The sequence below is a fragment of the Perognathus longimembris genome, chromosome 6 (assembly GCF_023159225.1).
Source record: "Perognathus longimembris pacificus isolate PPM17 chromosome 6, ASM2315922v1, whole genome shotgun sequence".
Classification (NCBI taxonomy): domain Eukaryota; kingdom Metazoa; phylum Chordata; class Mammalia; order Rodentia; family Heteromyidae; genus Perognathus; species Perognathus longimembris.
This window is the reverse complement of record NC_063166.1, coordinates 14607749-14624733: the sequence shown is the minus strand read 5'-3', so window position 1 is coordinate 14624733 and position 16985 is coordinate 14607749. Positions and strand designations below refer to the sequence as shown.

The following is a 16985-nucleotide window of genomic DNA, read 5'->3' as shown; positions in this document are numbered from 1 at the left end:
GTCTAGGTGGATCTCAAACCTTGATTTTCCCAATCTCTGCCTCCCTTGTAGAGTGGCTAGTATTACATTTGTGCTTTTGTGGTTTGCATGGTAATCTTACTTTTTTGCTTCAAAAAGTTAAAGCTGGGTGCTAAGCCGGGTATGGTGGCTCATGCTGTAATCCTAGCTAGTCAGGAGGCTGAGATCTGAGGATCCTGGTTCAAAGCCAGCCCTGGCAGAAAAGTCCATGAGACTCATGTCCAATTAGCAACTGGAAATGGTACTATGATGGAGCACTAGCCTTGAGCTGAAGAGCTCAGGGGCAGCGCCCAGGCCCAGAGTTCAAGCCCCATGACCACAGAAAGGAAGAAGAAGAGAAAAAAAGCTAGATGCTGGTAGTTCACACCTGTAATCCTATCTACTCAGAAGGCTGAGATCTGAAGATCAATGTTCTAAGCCAGCCCAGGCAGGAAAGTTTGTGAGACTTATCTCCAATTAGTCATCAGAAAACCAGAAGTAGAGCTGTGGCTCAAAGTGGTAGAGTGCTAGCCTTGAGCAAAAGAGCTCCAGGACAGTGCCCAGGCCCTAAGTTCAAGCCCTACAACAACAACAAGTTATAAAATTTGCCTAACTTCACCATCACAGAATGACTATATGACAGTGTTCTATGAGATTATGTTCAACAAGAAGAGTACCTTAGCCTATCCACGTCTGACCAGCTCCTGGCAACACCAAATCTCTGCATGTAGGGATGTCCTAGTTGTCAGGGACTGTTTTTCTCAAAAGTAAAATGGATAAATGACAAATTGTAATGAGTAATGTGAAGGAAATAAATGGCTTAAAGGGCTACCCAAAACATGCTGGCTAGAATAGGCTTCTCTCAGAAGTCTAGCTGGGAATCCCGGGAAGAAGAAAGAGCCCAGGACTTGGCCTTGAGGAACTCTGACATTCAGTGGTTTGGTTAAATGAAACTCCAATACTGCCACCAACAACAACAAAAGTAAAAGCGAGGCAGTGAGAGTTCTCAGAATGGCACTGGCGGCCCACTCTGGGTGAGTTCCATGCTGACCTCTTTATAAGCATTGTCTTATTTAAGCCTTGCATTCATTCACTATGCTTATTACTGCATGTTTTACTGCCAACTCAAGGGCAGGGACTGTTTTAGGGGGTTGGGGATCTATCAGTGAAAGGACAAAATCCCTACCATATGGAGTTTACATTGTTTTCAGCACAAGAGATAAAACTGTAGTAAAATTTTAATAAGTATTTGGAAGAAAATGTGAAGGGAACATGTTTAATTGTAACCCCCTTGTAAAACCTTTTGAAGTTCAGAAAATAAGAAGGAAAAGAAAAATGGCCAAAAAACTACAGTGACAGCTGGAAAAGATAAAACTAACATTAAAATAGGTAACATGGACAGAGACCTAAATTAAATGAAGTAAGCTCGTTCCATGCATAGGGAATACATAAGGGCAAAGGTCTTGAGGCAGGGATGAGTTTTGACATACAAATAGAGAGCCAATGTGGCTAGATGGTAGGACAATGAAATCATGAAGTTCAGCAAGCTGTGCCTGGTGGTACATTCCTGTAATCCCAGCACTTGGAAAGCTGAGGCAGGAGAATATACAGCAGCGTAAGCTACAGAATGAGATCCTGTATCAAAAGGAGGGGGACAGGAGGTTTGCTGATATAATGATACACTCCTGTAATCACATCAGAAGGCAGAGACAGGAGCACATCATTGCTCATGGGCAAAAGAACTGAGGTAAGCAGATAAAACATGGTTATAGTTGTCTTAGCCTTTGATCTGCCCTACCTGAGGACTTCTCCAAGACCTCTCTTAATTTCCCAGGAATGACCATCAAAAAAGTACCAACACATGTCCCACAGACCGGACAAATGGGAGTCACATCCTATTAAAAAAAGGATGCTTGCTCAGCAAAATAACATTCCTCTTGATAGCACATGTGCAGTAGTGCACTTAGCTGTCCTTAAGTAAACTTTTAGTAGGGACTCCTAATATGCCTCATGTGCGCGCAAGGAATATCATTAACATTATTATGGCAGAGAGCATTGTGGGAATGGATAAGCATAATTAAAAACTTGATGTAACCACCTCCTACCACTCAAAACTGTCAGTCATGAAGAACCTCAGTTCTGCTCAGTTCTTTGAGATGCCAAGAACCTGGGATGACACTTAGCCCACCATCCTGTAACAGCACATGACACTGCCTAGAAATTTTATAACTGTAGGCATGGCTCAAGTTGTAGAATAGCTGCCTATCAGTTACAAGGCTCTGAGTTCAAATCCCACTGCCAAAATAAACAAATAAGCCCTGGTACTAAGAAAATAAAAATAAAACAATAGGCGTCATATTATTCCGAACCCTATATGCTCTGGTAATGTTTTGAGGCTTTATTCTGAGTATTTTGAGCAAATGATTTAGGCAAGGTTTTCTGGGGTTTTTGTTGGTCTGTCTGCTGATGTGGCTCAGAGGTTGAGCATCTACTTAGCAGGCCCTGGGATCTCAGCACCACCAAAAATAAATTTAATTGGTTCTGGGTACTGGTGGCTTACTGCGGTAATACTAGCTAGTCAGAAGGCTGATCTCTGAGGATCGCAGTTCAAAACCAGCCTGGGCAAGAAATTCTATGGGACTCTTTTTTCCAATTAACCACCAGAAAACCAGAAGTGGCTCTGGTCTCAAAGTGGTAGAGTGCTAGCCTTGAGTAAAAGAGTTCAAGGATAGCACCCAGGCCCTGAGTTCAAGATCCACAACCAATAATAACAAAGACAAATCTCATTGATATCAATTCCATTTTTCTAGTTGCTTAGGCCAGAAATCTTGAAGTCATCATTAATTTTTTTTGTCATACTTGACCTCTACTAACAAACCTTGTTGGCTCTTTTTTCAGAATATAGCCTCATCAGGCTGGGAACGTGGCTCAGTGGTAGAGTGCTTGTCTAACATGCATGAAAACCTGGGTTCAATTCCTTAGCACTACATAAACAGGAAAAGCCAAAAATGGCACTGTGGCTCAAGTGGTAGAGTGCTAGCCTTGAGCAAAAAGAAGCCAAGGACAGTGCCCAGGCCCTGGGTTCAAACCCCATGACTGAATCTCTCTCTCTCTCTCTCTCTCTCTCTCTCTCTCTCTCTCTCTCTCTCTCTCTCTCTCTCTCTCTTTGGTTGGTAATGGGGCTTGTAGGCCCTTGGGCTTATAGAGTTTGGGCACTGTCCCTGAGCTCTTTTGTTCAAGGCTAGGGCTCTACTACTTTGAGCCACTGCGCCACTTCTAGTTTTCTAGTGATCCACTGGAGCTAAGAGTCTCACACACTTCCCTGCCCCAGCTAGCTTTGAACCCTGATCTTCAGAGCTTAGCCTCCCGAGTAGCTAGGATTACTGGTGTGAGCCACCAGCACCCAGCGGTGGGAAAAAGGACCAGCCTTTAAGATGAAAGGTCATGTCCTTGAAGAAAACACAGAAGAAGTGATCAAATGTATATTACATGTTGAGAGAGTAACATAAAGTCAAGAGAAATGGTCCCTGATCTGTTGACCTTGGAGTAGTTGAAGCAATAGCTGGGACAGAAACAAACGCAGGATTGTGGTCTAAAGAGGAATAGGAGCTGGCAGGGCTATGGGAAAGCCTTGCTTAAGTTCCTACTTAAGTAGTAGACTTTAAAACTGAACACATCTTGAATGAAGTCAATAGGTATGGACACTTAGCATTTACCCCTTGCAGTTGATTGTGTATGTCATTTTATTCTGTGAGTTTGTTTATATGCCAGTTATACTATATCAAACTGTCTTCCTCTCCCTCTCCTCCTCCACCCCCCCTCACACACACACTAAAGGGTTTGAAGGCAGGCATGGGCTGAAGGACTAGAGCATCTGCCTAACAAGCATGAGTTCAAACCACCAAAAAGAAAGAAAAAAGTGTGCCTCAATTTACCTCGTACTATCCAAAAAATATTTTCATTCTCTGAGTCCCACGCCGGCGTCACGGAGTCACCAGGTCACGCTTGCCAGACAATAATAAAAGCTACACCGACGCCTTAGGAAAAGTCGGGCCACGCCTCTTCACCTCAGGCCCCGCCCCTGGAAGGGAGGCCACGCCCCCAGGTGGTTTGCGAGGAGCGAGCACGTGGGCAACCCAAGAGCAAAGGCAGTGGCAGAAGCGCCTGCGCCTGCGCCTGTTTGGAGAGCCCGCCCCTTTTCGGGACTCCACGCCGCCGGAAGCGGAAACAGAGCCGGGCCGCCGCCAAAGTAACCCCAACTGCCAGCGCGATGCCGAAAGGGCCCAAGCAGCAGCCACCGGAGCCAGAGTGGATCGGGGACGGAGAGAGCACGAGTCCCGCGGGTGAGGATGATGGGCAGGGAGGAAACGGGAGAGGGGAGAGAAGGCAGAGGACAGGGCGCAGCCTTTGAGAGAAGGGCATGGGGCGCCTGACCGAGCAGGCCCTTGCGGGGGTCACTGCGCATGTGTGTCGTGGGGCAGTGGAGAGTTTGCCCGGGCTGGAGAGAGGGTTAGAGTTCGGAGAGGAAGTGTCCGTGTGTTGCACCTGAGCCTCACTGGTGTGGAAGGAGGGACTGAAAAAGCATATGGCAGCGAGGGAGAGATGGGGTGCCAGGAGAGACCTCCCTTCTGCAATTTCGTACGTCGCTCCTGCCACACTCTGTCTCGGAAGATCATTAGTATAAACCCCGTGGCCACACACTTCGGGGAGCTAGTGATCTCACTTTTGTCTCAGAGGAAGCCGGCTCTCTGCGTGACACCCCATTGACTCATCTGCGAGTGTAGATTCTGAGTGTTTGAGGGTTAAGCTTTGCTTTTTTTTCCTTTTCTTTTCTGGTGGTACTGGGCTTTGAACTGAGGGACCTGCACCACCCAGTGCTAGGGCGGGTCCTCCACCACTGGTACCACGCCTCCAGCCCAAGGTTTACTTAAAAGCAGCGAATGGTTATTAAGTACCTGTTTTAAATTAGATACTGTTTTATACTGGGCTTTGGGAGTGGGAAGAAGAAAATAGTATGAAGATACTCTTCCAGGCTTGAAGTCATTTGTTATTTAAAGAGGGGAACAAAATAGACACAAGAAACTAAGTACCCAGTGACATGACTAATTTTACAAGCATTTATTGGATGTCTCCTGTAAGTTCTATGCAAGGGGAACTGGCAGCATATATTTTCTTTTGCTTTAATGTTGAGAGCAGCTTAAAGGATATCCAATAGAGGAGGAGATTAGAAGTACAGAAGAGGTTTTGTGTGGGCCTCTGCTAGTCCTTGGGGAGAAATCAGCGTATGGGGTGAGTCCATTAGGGTTGTCAGGGTCAGCTGATCTTATCATTCAAATTTATTTCAGCAGGTGATCTAACTCCCTCATGTTGGCATACTGCAAGGGGTTTCACCATTAATCTTGTGCATCTTTCCAGTCTCATCTCTGGTATTCACCCAACAAATGCTAGGATTTGATTTTGAAACGTATTCAGGATGGACACATAAAGCATGAATAGGATTTAATCATGCTGGATCAGGGAGAAGTCAGTGCCCTGTATGTAGGTGGGGTTAGGAAACAGAGAAGATAGAATAGTACTCCTTTAGAAGAAGTCCTAGATTATAGAAATTGTCTCTTATTATCTCAAGCTTTTGGCATAGTCAGTGTTCAGAAAAATTTTCTAAATTAGTGATGGGATATGTGGATTTCTGGTCAAAGAGTACTTAATGTATTCTTTTGTGTTTTTAAAGTTAAGTAGTAGGGATCTTTTGCATAGACATGATGGTTTATATAATACTGGAAAGACTAGATATGAAGAGAAATAGTGAGGCTGCTTCTTCCCAGTTTGATGGACTGAAGGGGAGGGATGGTTTTTGTTTGTCCATCATGGGGCTGAAACTCAGATCCTAGGTGCTGTCCCTGAGATCTTTTGCTCAAGGATAGCACTCTACCACTTGAGCCACAGTGCCACTTCTGGTTTTCTGGTGGTTCATGGGAGATAAGAGTCTCACAGGGACTTTTCTGCCCAGGCTGTCTTCGAACCGAGATCCTCAGATCTCAGCCTCTTAAGTAGCTAGGATTACAGATGTGAGCCACTGGCATGAGGCATTTAGACCTGGTCATCATCTACCTTCAGAGAAACAGATCGAAGGAGGAGCTAGAATTAGTGGAGTGACCAAACTTACTGACTTCTCACTCTGATCCCCAGAATACAAATGAAACTGTCAAGGTTCTTAGGCTGGCAGACTGTCACACAGATAAATAAAACAATATATTTTGCTGTAATGTGCTGGTAGGGCAGACCAAGATAGCCATGTGCTTATCAGTTAACTACACCGCTTCTAAGTTTCATATACAACATATCCCTAGCTGGATTCATAGAGGACAGGAGATCTCTGCCACTGTTTCCTGAGACAGTGAGTGGAGTCACTAGCCAAGTTAATTTTGTTCGCTAAAAAGGAGTGGTCTCTTGAGTACTATCTTTTATTTCCCACTTCTTCTTCTTCTTTTTTTTTTTTTGGCCAGTCCTGGGGCTTGGACTCAGGGCCTGAGCACTGTTCCTGGCTTCTTTTTGCTCAAGGCTAGCACTCTGTCACTTGAGCCACAGCGCCACTTCTGGCCATTTTCTGTATATGTGGTGCTGGGGAATTGAACCCAGGGCCTCACGTATACGAGGCAAGCATTCTTGCCACTAGGCCATATCCCCAGCCCTATTTCCCACTTCTTTTCCACCCTATAAATTCAGTTTTTCTCCCTCTCCTTGCCACCACCCTAGATTACCAGTATGGTCTTACAACAGATTTCTCATCGTTTCCTTCTGCCCTTGTTCTGTATGAAGTCAGAGTGAGACTTGAGAGTGAAAAAAAAAGTTATCATACCAATAAAGTCCCCATTAACCTGAATTGTGTGTGTGTGTGTGTGTGTGTGTGTGTGTGTGTGTATTTGTATATATGTGTCTGTGTGTGCCAGTAGTAGGGCTTGAACTCAGGGCCTGGGGTACTGTACCTTAGCCATTTTTTTAACTCAAGGCTCACACTTTCCCACTTGAGCCACAGCTCCACTTCTGGCTTTTTGGTGAGTAATTGGAGGTAAGAGTCTCATGGACTTTACTGCTTAAGTGGTCTTTGAATTGTGCTCCTGAGATCTCAGCCTCCTGAGTAGTTAAGATTACAGAGGTGAGCCACTGGTATCTGCTTCCTGATCCTGATTATATGGTCCTCACTACAGCCTTCCCTTGTCCCCCTCTACCCTCCAACATTTGGACTCACAGCTGGACCTGTGTCAGCACTGGAGCCCCGCCCTGTGCCTAACAACTCCTCATGCTGCAGGGGTTAGCTGTATCCCTACAGGGAGGACAGCGTGAGATGCAGCCAGTCCCTTCCCACCAAGCAGGGTCTACCTTCCCTTCAGCACTTGTTACTACTCCTTAAAGTTCTTCAGGCCTGGAAGATTCAGAGGAAAGCAGAGTAGTCTCATTTGCTGCTACACTTGTCTCTGACAGTTTAGTTGGTAGCAGTTTAGTAAATAGATATTTATGGGATGAATGAGTGGAGATTTAACTTGTGAAATGGGATAAAGTATAGGCAGTGACAGGTGAGCCAACAAAGTAGTGCTGTTGTGCCAGAGCCACTGTGAATTCTTCAGGGACGCCCAGGTTGCTTTGGAACTTGTAGATAAGCACTCATGATGTCTGCTTAACCTTCCAGAAAAGGTGGTAAAGAAAGGGAAGAAGGATAAGAAGACCAAAAAGACGGTGAGGAAATGGGGAAGAGGAGTAATGACTGTGGGTGTTTTCAGACATAATAAATGGCCATGTAAAGGTGGCGGGAAGGGAAAAAGGTCTTGCAAGGGGAAGAGCCAGGCATGGTGGGTGCGGCTGCTGTCCCAGGTACCTGGAAGATCAAAGCAGGAAGATTGTTTGAGTCTAGAAGTTTGAGGCCAGCCTGAGCAATAGGCCAAGACCTTGTTCCCCAAAAATTAAAATTAAAATACCTACTGATATTAAAAAAAGAGAGAGAGGAGACAAGGGAAGCGTTGGATAGAGAGCCTGTGTATACAGAGACCCATGCTTGTCCATATCTTAACCCCTTTATAGTTCTTTGAGGAGCTGGCAGTAGAAGATAAACAGGCTGGGGAAGAAGAGAAAGTACTCAAGGAGAAGGAACAGCATCAGCAGCAACAGGTAAAAGTGACAATCCCCAATCCTGGGAACACCTTAAGTCCTTCAGCCTTTCTTCAGCTAACATTGGTTTGCTCAGCTTATGGGGAACCCTCCATGAGGCAAAAATAGAGCAGGAGCCTTGCTTCATCCTCCCACTTTCTTTTGCTTTTCAGCAGCAAAAGAAGAAGCGAGACCCCCGGAAAGGCCGGCGGAAGAAAGATGCAGATGACGATGGAGAAGAGAAAGAACTCATGGAGCGTCTCAAGAAGCTCTCTGTGCCAGCCAGCGACGAGGAGGAGGATGGTAAGGCACCTGAGGTCCTGAATGAGGAGGCGTGATGCCTCCTGTTTTGGTCTTTTGAATTGGAGGAGCCAGACAGTGTTATTCTCTTGCCTACCTCATCTTTGCCCTTTGTCATTTCAGTACCTGCACCGGTACCCCGAGGAGGGAAGAAAAACAAGGTGAATTGTCTGTTGGTAAGCGGAGACCCCAAGGGTGTGACCGTAGCCATGACCATCCCCACTGACTTTTGTGGTTCTCTCCTCTAGGGGGGTAATGTTTTTGCAGCCCTGATTCAGGATGAGAGTGAGGAAGAGGAGGAGGAGGAAGAAAAACACTTTCCTAAACCTGCCAAGCCAGAGAAGAATAGGATCAACAAGGTAAGTGGTTGCTCCCACCCACGCAGTGCCTTTGGCTAGGGTGTGGCGCTTTTAAACTTGCTCTTCTGCCAGGTTCTCCCCAGCTGCACTCATATACTTAATTGGAACATTTCTCTAAAAATGCTTTTAAGCAGTTAAACATAAATTAATATGTGTCTCCTGCAGGCTGTATCTGAAGACCAGCAGCCTGGGCCCAAGGGCAAAAAGGGAAAGGAGGAGAAGTCCAAAGGGAAGGCAAAGGTGAGAGAGTGACTGGCCGGATGAGGAACTAGATCTTGAGAGTTATACCACTTTATCTGCCCTTTCTATTGTCTGTTAGCCTCAGAATAAATTTGCTGCCTTGGACAATGAAGAGGATGATGAAGAGGAAGAAGAAATAACTAAAGAAAAGGAGCCTCCTAAACAAGGGAAGGAGAAGGAGAAGGTCAAGAAGACAGAACAGGTAGATGTGTGTGTGCATGTGTGTGCGTGCGTGTGTGTGTGTGTGTGTGTGTGTGTGTGTGTGAGAGAGAGAGAGATTTAGGCTCTGGGGCTTTAGGGGAAGTCGGGATTCTAGGGATTGTTGCTATTCAAAGCAGGAGTCTAAGTATTTTTCATAAAGAGCATATTGTATTTTCAGCTATGAATTTTTTTTTCCTTTTTTTGTTTTTTGTCAGGCCTGGGGCTTGAACTCTGGGCCTGGGCACCCTCTCTAAGCTTTTTTTGGTCAAGGCTTGTGCTCTACCACTTGATCCATAGCTCCACTTTTGGCTTTTTCTGGTTAGTTGGAGAAAAGAGTCTCACAGACTTTGCTGCTCAGGCTGGTTTCAAACTGGGATCCTTAGATCTCAGCCACCTGAGTAGCTAGAATTATAGACATGAGCCACCGGTTCCTGGATTACTTGCTGATTTTAAAAATCATTTCCCAGGGCTCAGGGGGAGAAGGAGAAGAGAACGAGGAGGGAGATTCTACTAAGGCAGATGATCCCTATGCTCATCTCAGCAAAAAGGAGAAGAAAAAGCTAAAAAAACAGGTAAGTCTGGTTCTTTGTAGTCAATGTAGGGGAATTTGATTTTTTCATGCTCCAGCTAAGGGGCATGTGAAATTGGGGAGTTCTGCAAGAAGTGAATCTTTTGGAATAAGGCACAAAGCGTCTTCTCTGAGTCTTGTGAATACATAGGCTATGTGAATACATAGGCTTGCTGTACAGCGATAGGAGATGATGCAGATGGCCTCACAATTTTGCTTTCCTTTTCAGATGGATTATGAACGCCAGGTGGCTTCATTAAAAGCAGCGAATGCTGCGGAAAATGACTTCTCTGTGTCCCAGGCAGAGGTGTCTTCCCGCCAGGCCATGTTAGAAAACGCATCTGACATCAAGGTGAGGTTGTGTGGGGCCCTGCTGTAACCGCTCACCTAGCGAGCCTGCTGCATTTCCCCTGAGTGGTTGTGGCAGCTCAGGAAGCAGGATGTGAAGGAGCTCATTCACCAGAAAGGCAGGGCAGGGCATTTGAACAGGGAGAGAAAAACCAATAGAAAGATAGGCCACTGTTGGAGGGATATGGTGAGACCAACTAGCTTGAGGGTGGTGAGACTCCCACAAGAGGCAGTGGGCACAGAGATGTCCATTGCTGTGCTGAGGGGTGGGGGGTTCTGCTACAGTTGTAGGTCAGAAGCTCCCAAGACACAGCTCCTGTCCCAAAGGGTCTCATGTGCTGATCTCTTCTCCCTTTCCCCTCCCCTTCTGGTTGCAGCTGGAGAAGTTCAGCATCTCAGCCCATGGCAAGGAGTTATTTGTCAATGCTGACCTGTACATTGTAGCCGGCCGCCGTTATGGGCTTGTGGGACCCAATGGGTGAGGAGATGGGGCTGGAGGGCAGAGGGGGGATTTATCTATGGTGGGCAGGTCCTCATAACTCTCGTTCTTCAGCAAAGGCAAGACCACACTCCTCAAGCACATTGCCAATCGTGCCCTGAGCATCCCTCCCAACATCGACGTGCTGCTGTGCGAGCAGGGTAGGCCAGTGGGTATAGGGCCTGGGGCTGAGCCACTGAGGTGGGAGAGCAAGCTGTGATTGCCGAGTTGGGAGGGTAGGAGGGAGGCTAAGGAAAGGAGGAGACGGCAAATAACAGACTTGATGGTTTAAGTTTTTGAGCAGCACAGGGGTTTCAACTTAAGGCTTCACACTTGCTAGGCAGGTGCTTGAAAATGTCCTACAAGCCGACCAGAAATGGAACTGAGGGAAGAGGAACTAGGTAACGTGGCCCTTGGGTGCCCTGACTGTTCTTGCCCTGCTCCCCAGAGGTGGTAGCAGACGAAACACCAGCAGTACAGGCTGTTCTGCGTGCTGACACCAAGCGACTAAAGCTGTTGGAGGAGGAGCGTCGGCTTCAGGGACAGCTGGAGCAGGGGGACGACACGGCTGCTGAGAAGCTGGAGAAGGTAGAGGAGATGGCGCAGGGGACACGAGCTAAGACTCGGGGGTCCCTGGGCCCTCAGACATGTGTCCTCTTCTCCCTCCTCCCAGGTATATGAAGAATTGCGGGCCACTGGGGCGGCAGCTGCAGAGGCCAAAGCACGGCGGATCCTGGCTGGTCTGGGCTTCGACCCTGAGATGCAGAACCGGCCCACACAGAAGTTCTCAGGGGGTTGGCGCATGCGTGTCTCCCTGGCAAGGTGGGCAGTACACCTTACCACTGGCTTCTAATCTCAGACGATCAGGACTTTCCGTTCTTCCCACTCCTCTAAAGCCAGAAGGGAAGTTCAAAGCTGACTTCTCCCTGCCTTACTGTATACATTGTTTTCTCCCTGACAGTATGTGCTCGTAAATGTCTATCTTCTACCTTCCCTGAGGAGAGATTGAGAAGCATATTCATGCTGCTAGACTCTGCCTCTCAAGAGGCATTTTGTGTGTTGGGGGGGTGGGGTGGCATTGAGCAGAGATCTTCCTTTCCTCACCCTATCAACGTGCCATTGTTCTTCCCTCCAGAGCATTGTTCATGGAACCCACGCTGCTGATGTTGGATGAACCCACTAATCACCTAGATCTCAACGCTGTCATCTGGCTCAATAAGTGCGTTACCCTTGTTTATAGCCTTTGCATCATAGGTCCCCATTATGGGCTTTGTTTCCGTCCCTTCCTGCCCCATCATCTGTCTCTCTGCTCATCATTGTAACACACGCACACTCTTCTCTAAATCGCAGCTACCTTCAGGGCTGGCGGAAGACATTACTGATCGTCTCCCATGACCAGGGCTTCCTGGATGACGTCTGCACAGATATTATCCATCTGGATGCCCAGCGGCTCCATTACTACAGGGGCAATTACAGTAAGCAGAGAAGTTTGTGGGTGGAAGGAGGAGAGAGACTCTGGCCGCCGGACTGTGGTGATAAACTAAATCTCTGCAGACTTCCGGACGGTGGTGCCTTCCCTCATCCTTGCCTATCCGTAGTTATGCCTCTTTTGCATCCCAGTGACCTTTAAGAAGATGTACCAGCAGAAGCAGAAGGAACTGCTGAAACAGTATGAGAAGCAGGAGAAAAAGCTGAAGGAGCTGAAGGCCGGTGGCAAGTCCACCAAGCAGGCGGTAAGCCCTGCTCTTCGACGGCGGGAAACGGGACACACTGCGCAGACTGCTGGGCAGTGTGCAGCTTCCTCCCTTTTTTTCCATCCAGGAAAAGCAAACAAAGGAAGCTTTGACTCGAAAGCAGCAGAAATGTCGACGGAAAAACCAGGACGAGGAATCCCAGGAGGCCCCTGAGCTCCTGAAGCGCCCCAAGGAATACACGGTGCGCTTCACCTTCCCAGACCCGCCGCCGCTCAGCCCTCCGGTGCTGGGCCTGCACGGTGAGTGACGCCATGCCGGCGACAAGGCAGGGTGCGGCACTCCCGCGCTCCACCAGACTGCTCCCTTCCTTTCCTCCAAGGCCAGGACATTCAGGGGGGCCCGTGGGTGACTGAGAATTTAAGTTTGCTGCTTTTCCTGTCTCTCAGGCGTGACATTTGGCTATGAGGGGCAGAAACCACTCTTTAAAAATCTGGATTTTGGCATCGACATGGACTCCAGGAGTAAGTTGGCATTGGGTGGCTTGGTATGTGGAACAGGGACCCCAGGGAGAATTTTGGGGACCTCCTGACTCCCTGTCTTTCTTCCTGCAGTCTGCATTGTGGGCCCTAATGGCGTGGGAAAGAGCACACTGCTTCTGCTGCTGACTGGCAAGCTCACACCGGTGAGTCCTGGAGGCAAGAAGGGCGAGTATGAGCAGCTTGTGGGCCCTGTCACTCACCAGTGGCTGGAATTAGGGAGTATGTCTGCGGACAGAGTTAATGCAGACCTCATCCTAGAAGACTGATGTGGGGGCTGTGGAGAAAGAGTTCAGGGCAGGGCTTTGGAGCCACCCCTTCCTGTATGCTTTGCTTATACAGAAAATGCATAGGCTTGGGCACTGGTGGCTCACACCTGTAATCCTAGCCACTCAGGAGGCTGAGATGTGAGGATCAAGATTCAAAGTCAGCCCAGGCAGGAAGATCTGTGAGATTCTTAACTCTAGTTAATCACCCAAAACCCAGAAGTAGGGCTGTGGCTCAAGTGGTAGAACACTAGCTTCGAGTGGGGGGAAAAAAGCCAGGCGTTGGTAGTTTGCACCTATAATCCTAGCTACTCAGGAGGCAAAGATCTGAGGATCATGGTTCAGCCTAGACAGGAAAGCCTGAGACTCTTATCTCCAATAAACTACTCAGAAAAAGCCAGAAGTGGCACTGTGGCTCACGTGATAGAACGCTAGCCTTGAGCAAAAAGGGAGTTGGGGACAGCACCCAGGCTCTCAAGCCCCAGGACAGGCACAAACAAACAAACAAACAAACAAAAAGAAAATACATGACCATTATAGAATGGCTAGAAATTGTATAAGCCAGAAGGAAATCACAAAGGTAACTGGTATGCATCTTTTGGGTTTGGTGGATAATTTTCTCCTTTTATCATTTGCAAATGTGTATTGTTTCTTACAAATGAGATGTCATATGAGTTGTGTAATAACCAGCCTTCTCCAGATAATGCACATCAAACACTTTGTTTTATATGCATACCACATATTTTATATGGTCTGCTATTTGGAATTGCTTTTAGGACTTTGCAGTAGATAGGAAAAGTTGGAGCCATTTTCCCTTTCTCCAGCAGAGGCCCATGTTCCCATACCTGCAGAGAAGGTTTTTAGAAGGTGTTAATAGGCCCCTGAAACTTCTCATCAAAGTAGAACTATAACACTGCTGTTCACGCATCTCGTTGTATGTGGAAGTTCCTGCTTTATCCTTTTTGTCTCCTCTTGATTTTAAGCTTAAAGTTTCCTGGGTGTGCCTTTGTCTTATTAGGCAGAATGTCCATGTTCCCTTTCCTGCATACACTTGGTCCCAGCAGAAATCTGGTGTTTGTTTCCCTTCAGACAAGTTGGGATGAGCTGATATAGCCCCTTTTCTCTTACCAATTGCTTTTTGCCTTTCAGACCCATGGAGAAATGAGAAAGAATCACCGGCTGGTAAGTTGGCTTTGGAAACTAAGGAAGGAAAATCTGACAGAAGAAACATGACTTTGATCACTTCCATCTCTTGGGCAGAAAATTGGCTTCTTCAACCAGCAGTATGCAGAGCAGCTGCACATGGAGGAGACGCCCACTGAGTACCTGCAGCGGAGCTTCAACCTGCCCTACCAGGACGCCCGCAAGTGCCTGGGCCGCTTTGGCCTTGAGAGCCATGCCCACACCATCCAGATCTGCAAACTCTCTGGTACACTCCAGATGCCCTCATTTTTTTGTCCCGATTGTTATTAGAGGCTGAAAGGAAGAGGACCCAGGAACTTGGGCGGGGGCGGCTCAGCAAACACAAGCACATCTCCGGGGTTAACCTTCAGCAGTGCAAGGTGATAGAAAACCTATAGCTGTCCTTTTCCTCTGCTTCAGGTGGGCAGAAAGCCCGGGTTGTGTTTGCAGAGCTGGCCTGCCGGGAGCCTGATGTCCTCATCTTGGTGAGACAGCTGGGGGAGTGGGGAGGGGTTCAGGTATATGGGTAACAGCATATGGGAGGGCAATAAAAGCTGTTATTTATATATAGCAGTAATACAAGCAGCCATCCCTCTAACAGCCTGCTCCCCAGGAGAAGCATTATACATTATTCACCGGTAACCAGGAAGACTTTTTTAATGACTCTGGAGCAAGCAGATCTAAGCCAAATTTACCATTGTTTTTTCCTCATAGGATGAACCAACCAATAACTTGGACATAGAGTCTATTGATGCTTTGGGCGAGGCCATCAATGAGTACAAGGGTGGTAAGTGAGCGCGGAACATGTCCTCCTCCTCCCTCAGGGGAGCAAGCCGAAGTGTATTCAGCCTGGACTCTATTCTCTTGTTTCCTAAGTCTCTTCTTTCTCCTCCTAAGCGGTGATTGTTGTCAGCCACGATGCCCGACTTATCACAGAAACCAACTGCCAGCTGTGGGTAGTGGAGGAGCAGAGTGTTAGCCAAATCGACGGTGACTTCGAGGACTACAAGCGGGAGGTGTTGGAGGCTCTGGGTGAAGTCATGGTCAACCGACCACGAGAGTGAGCTTTCCCTCCCGGAAGCGTCCTGAGAGACAAGTTCGCATGGCCTACAAGTTATCTGCGGTCACCCTTTCTCCACCTGGAAGCCTGCCTCTGGTCCACAGCTGACCGCCCGTGCAGCCAGCTCAGGCCCATGAAGACGGAGTGGAGCACTGACCTGACCGGGATAGCCCTTAGATTGCTTCCTGCCCTCTGGAAGATGTGGCTGCTCTGCTTTTCTGCAGATAGTGTCACTGTCTCATCCTCGACATCCCTCTGTACGAGCGGAGGCCACATCAGCTCCACTGTTACAGGGGTCGCTCCAGCCAAGCCTGAGTGGCCTCTGGTCTCAAGACTCCTCAGAATCCTGCCTCTGGTCTTCTCTTAAGGTTTTGGGGGCCTAACTGCCCCCTGGGTCTTCGAGTGGTGCTGTGCTTTCCTGGTGGGTTTAGTGCTGACATCTTGACTGAACGACTACTGCTCCTCAGAGTTGGAGGTGGGAATCTGAGGCTGTGTTCTTCCCCAGGCCAAGTTCAGATGCTTGTGGTCTCTTGTCTGGTTGGGGACTTGTGGGCAGGAAAGGAAAGCTGCTGAACTTGAATCTCCTTTTACAAGAGGAAGAAATAAAAAAAGCAATTTTTAACTGTCCTGTTGCTGTTTGAAGACTCATGGAAGTTGAAACTTTCCTTGCCTGTACTGGGGCTTGAACTCAAGGCCTGGGTGCTCTCCCTCAGCTCTTTTGCTCAGCGATAGCACGCTACCACTTTGAGTCACAGCTCCACTTCCAGTTTTTGAGTGGTTAACTGGAGATAAGTCATGGGGAACTTTTCTTCCCAATCTGGCTTTGAATCGTAATCATTAGATCTTAGCCTCCTGAGTAGCTAGAATTACAAGCATGAGCCCCCAGCGCCCCACTCTGTACCACATCTTTTAAAAGTAAAGATTTCCCACACTTAGTAAGAAAACAGACCTAAAGTACACTAGGTTTACTTGGTTTCAGAGATGGGGTTTCCCTCCCTGATCGATGAGTGTAAACAGGATACCAGAAGCACCCCAGCAGGGCATGAAAGCCAGATTAGGAACACAAGCATTTTAGGGGATACTCAGTGCCATGGTGAAAGATGTAAACTAGGAGAGAGATTGCCCCAGAATGCTGAAAGGCGGGCTGGGAATGTAAGGCTGCCTCTCTGTGGCCTATGCGGAGTGCAACCACGGGTACACCTGGGGTGGTTGTCAAGTGTCTCAGGACAGCAGCCTCAGGACCTGATCTTGAGCTTTGTAAGTGCAAAGGGAATGCCATTACTGGGTGCCAGTGGCTACTCATGAGACTTGGATTTGAGGATATCTGTTTGAAGCCAGCCAGGAAGGAAAGTTCTTGAGACTCTTTGGTTTTGTTGCCAATCCTGGGGCTTGGACCCAGGGCCTGAGTACTGTTCCTGGCTTCCTTTTTGCTTAAGGATAGCACTCTACCACTTGAGCCTCAGCACCACTTCTGGCTTTTTCTGTTTATGTGGTGCTGAGGAATCGAACCCAGGGCTTCGTGCATGCAAGGCGAGCACTCTACCACCAAGCCACATTCCTAGCCCTTGAGACTCTTAATCTCCAATAAGCCAGAGGTGGTGATGTGGCTCAAGTAGT

General features: G+C 47.8%; 1 protein-coding gene across 3 annotated transcripts; it reads left to right on the top strand.

Moving 5' to 3' along the window:
- The first annotated feature begins 4192 nt into the window (after positions 1-4192).
- On the top strand, positions 4193-15995 carry Abcf1 (ATP binding cassette subfamily F member 1). 3 transcript variants are annotated; one of them, XM_048348109.1, is made up of 25 exons: positions 4193-4340; positions 7682-7728; positions 8071-8157; positions 8313-8439; positions 8560-8597; positions 8685-8795; positions 8961-9035; positions 9115-9237; positions 9704-9808; positions 10034-10156; positions 10530-10630; positions 10706-10791; positions 11079-11218; positions 11304-11452; positions 11766-11849; positions 11981-12105; positions 12251-12363; positions 12452-12623; positions 12771-12845; positions 12936-13006; positions 14276-14308; positions 14387-14555; positions 14729-14793; positions 15023-15095; positions 15206-15995. In XM_048348109.1, the coding sequence occupies exons 1-25, from the start codon at positions 4268-4270 to the stop codon at positions 15370-15372; spliced, it is 2532 nt and encodes an 843-aa protein (XP_048204066.1). In that variant the 5' UTR covers positions 4193-4267; the 3' UTR covers positions 15373-15995. The 3 variants fall into 3 exon arrangements, with proteins under 3 accessions (XP_048204066.1, XP_048204067.1, XP_048204065.1); XM_048348110.1 differs by having other exon boundaries at positions 4194-4340; positions 8310-8439; positions 9115-9213; XM_048348108.1 differs by having other exon boundaries at positions 4194-4340; positions 8310-8439.
- The last annotated feature ends 990 nt before the right edge of the window (positions 15996-16985 follow it).

What these genes read in the sequence shown, in the direction of transcription:
- Abcf1 (XM_048348108.1), top strand. Translation starts at nt 4,268, where the DNA reads ATGCCGAAAGGGCCCAAGCAGCAGCCACCGGAGCCAGAGTGGATCGGG. An exon ending in CATCGACATGGACTCCAGGA is followed by an intron (nt 12,846 to 12,935) that starts GTAAGTTGGCAT and finishes TTCTTCCTGCAG; the next exon opens with TCTGCATTGTGGGCCCTAAT. An exon ending in TGACTGGCAAGCTCACACCG is followed by an intron (nt 13,007 to 14,275) that starts GTGAGTCCTGGA and finishes TTTGCCTTTCAG; the next exon opens with ACCCATGGAGAAATGAGAAA.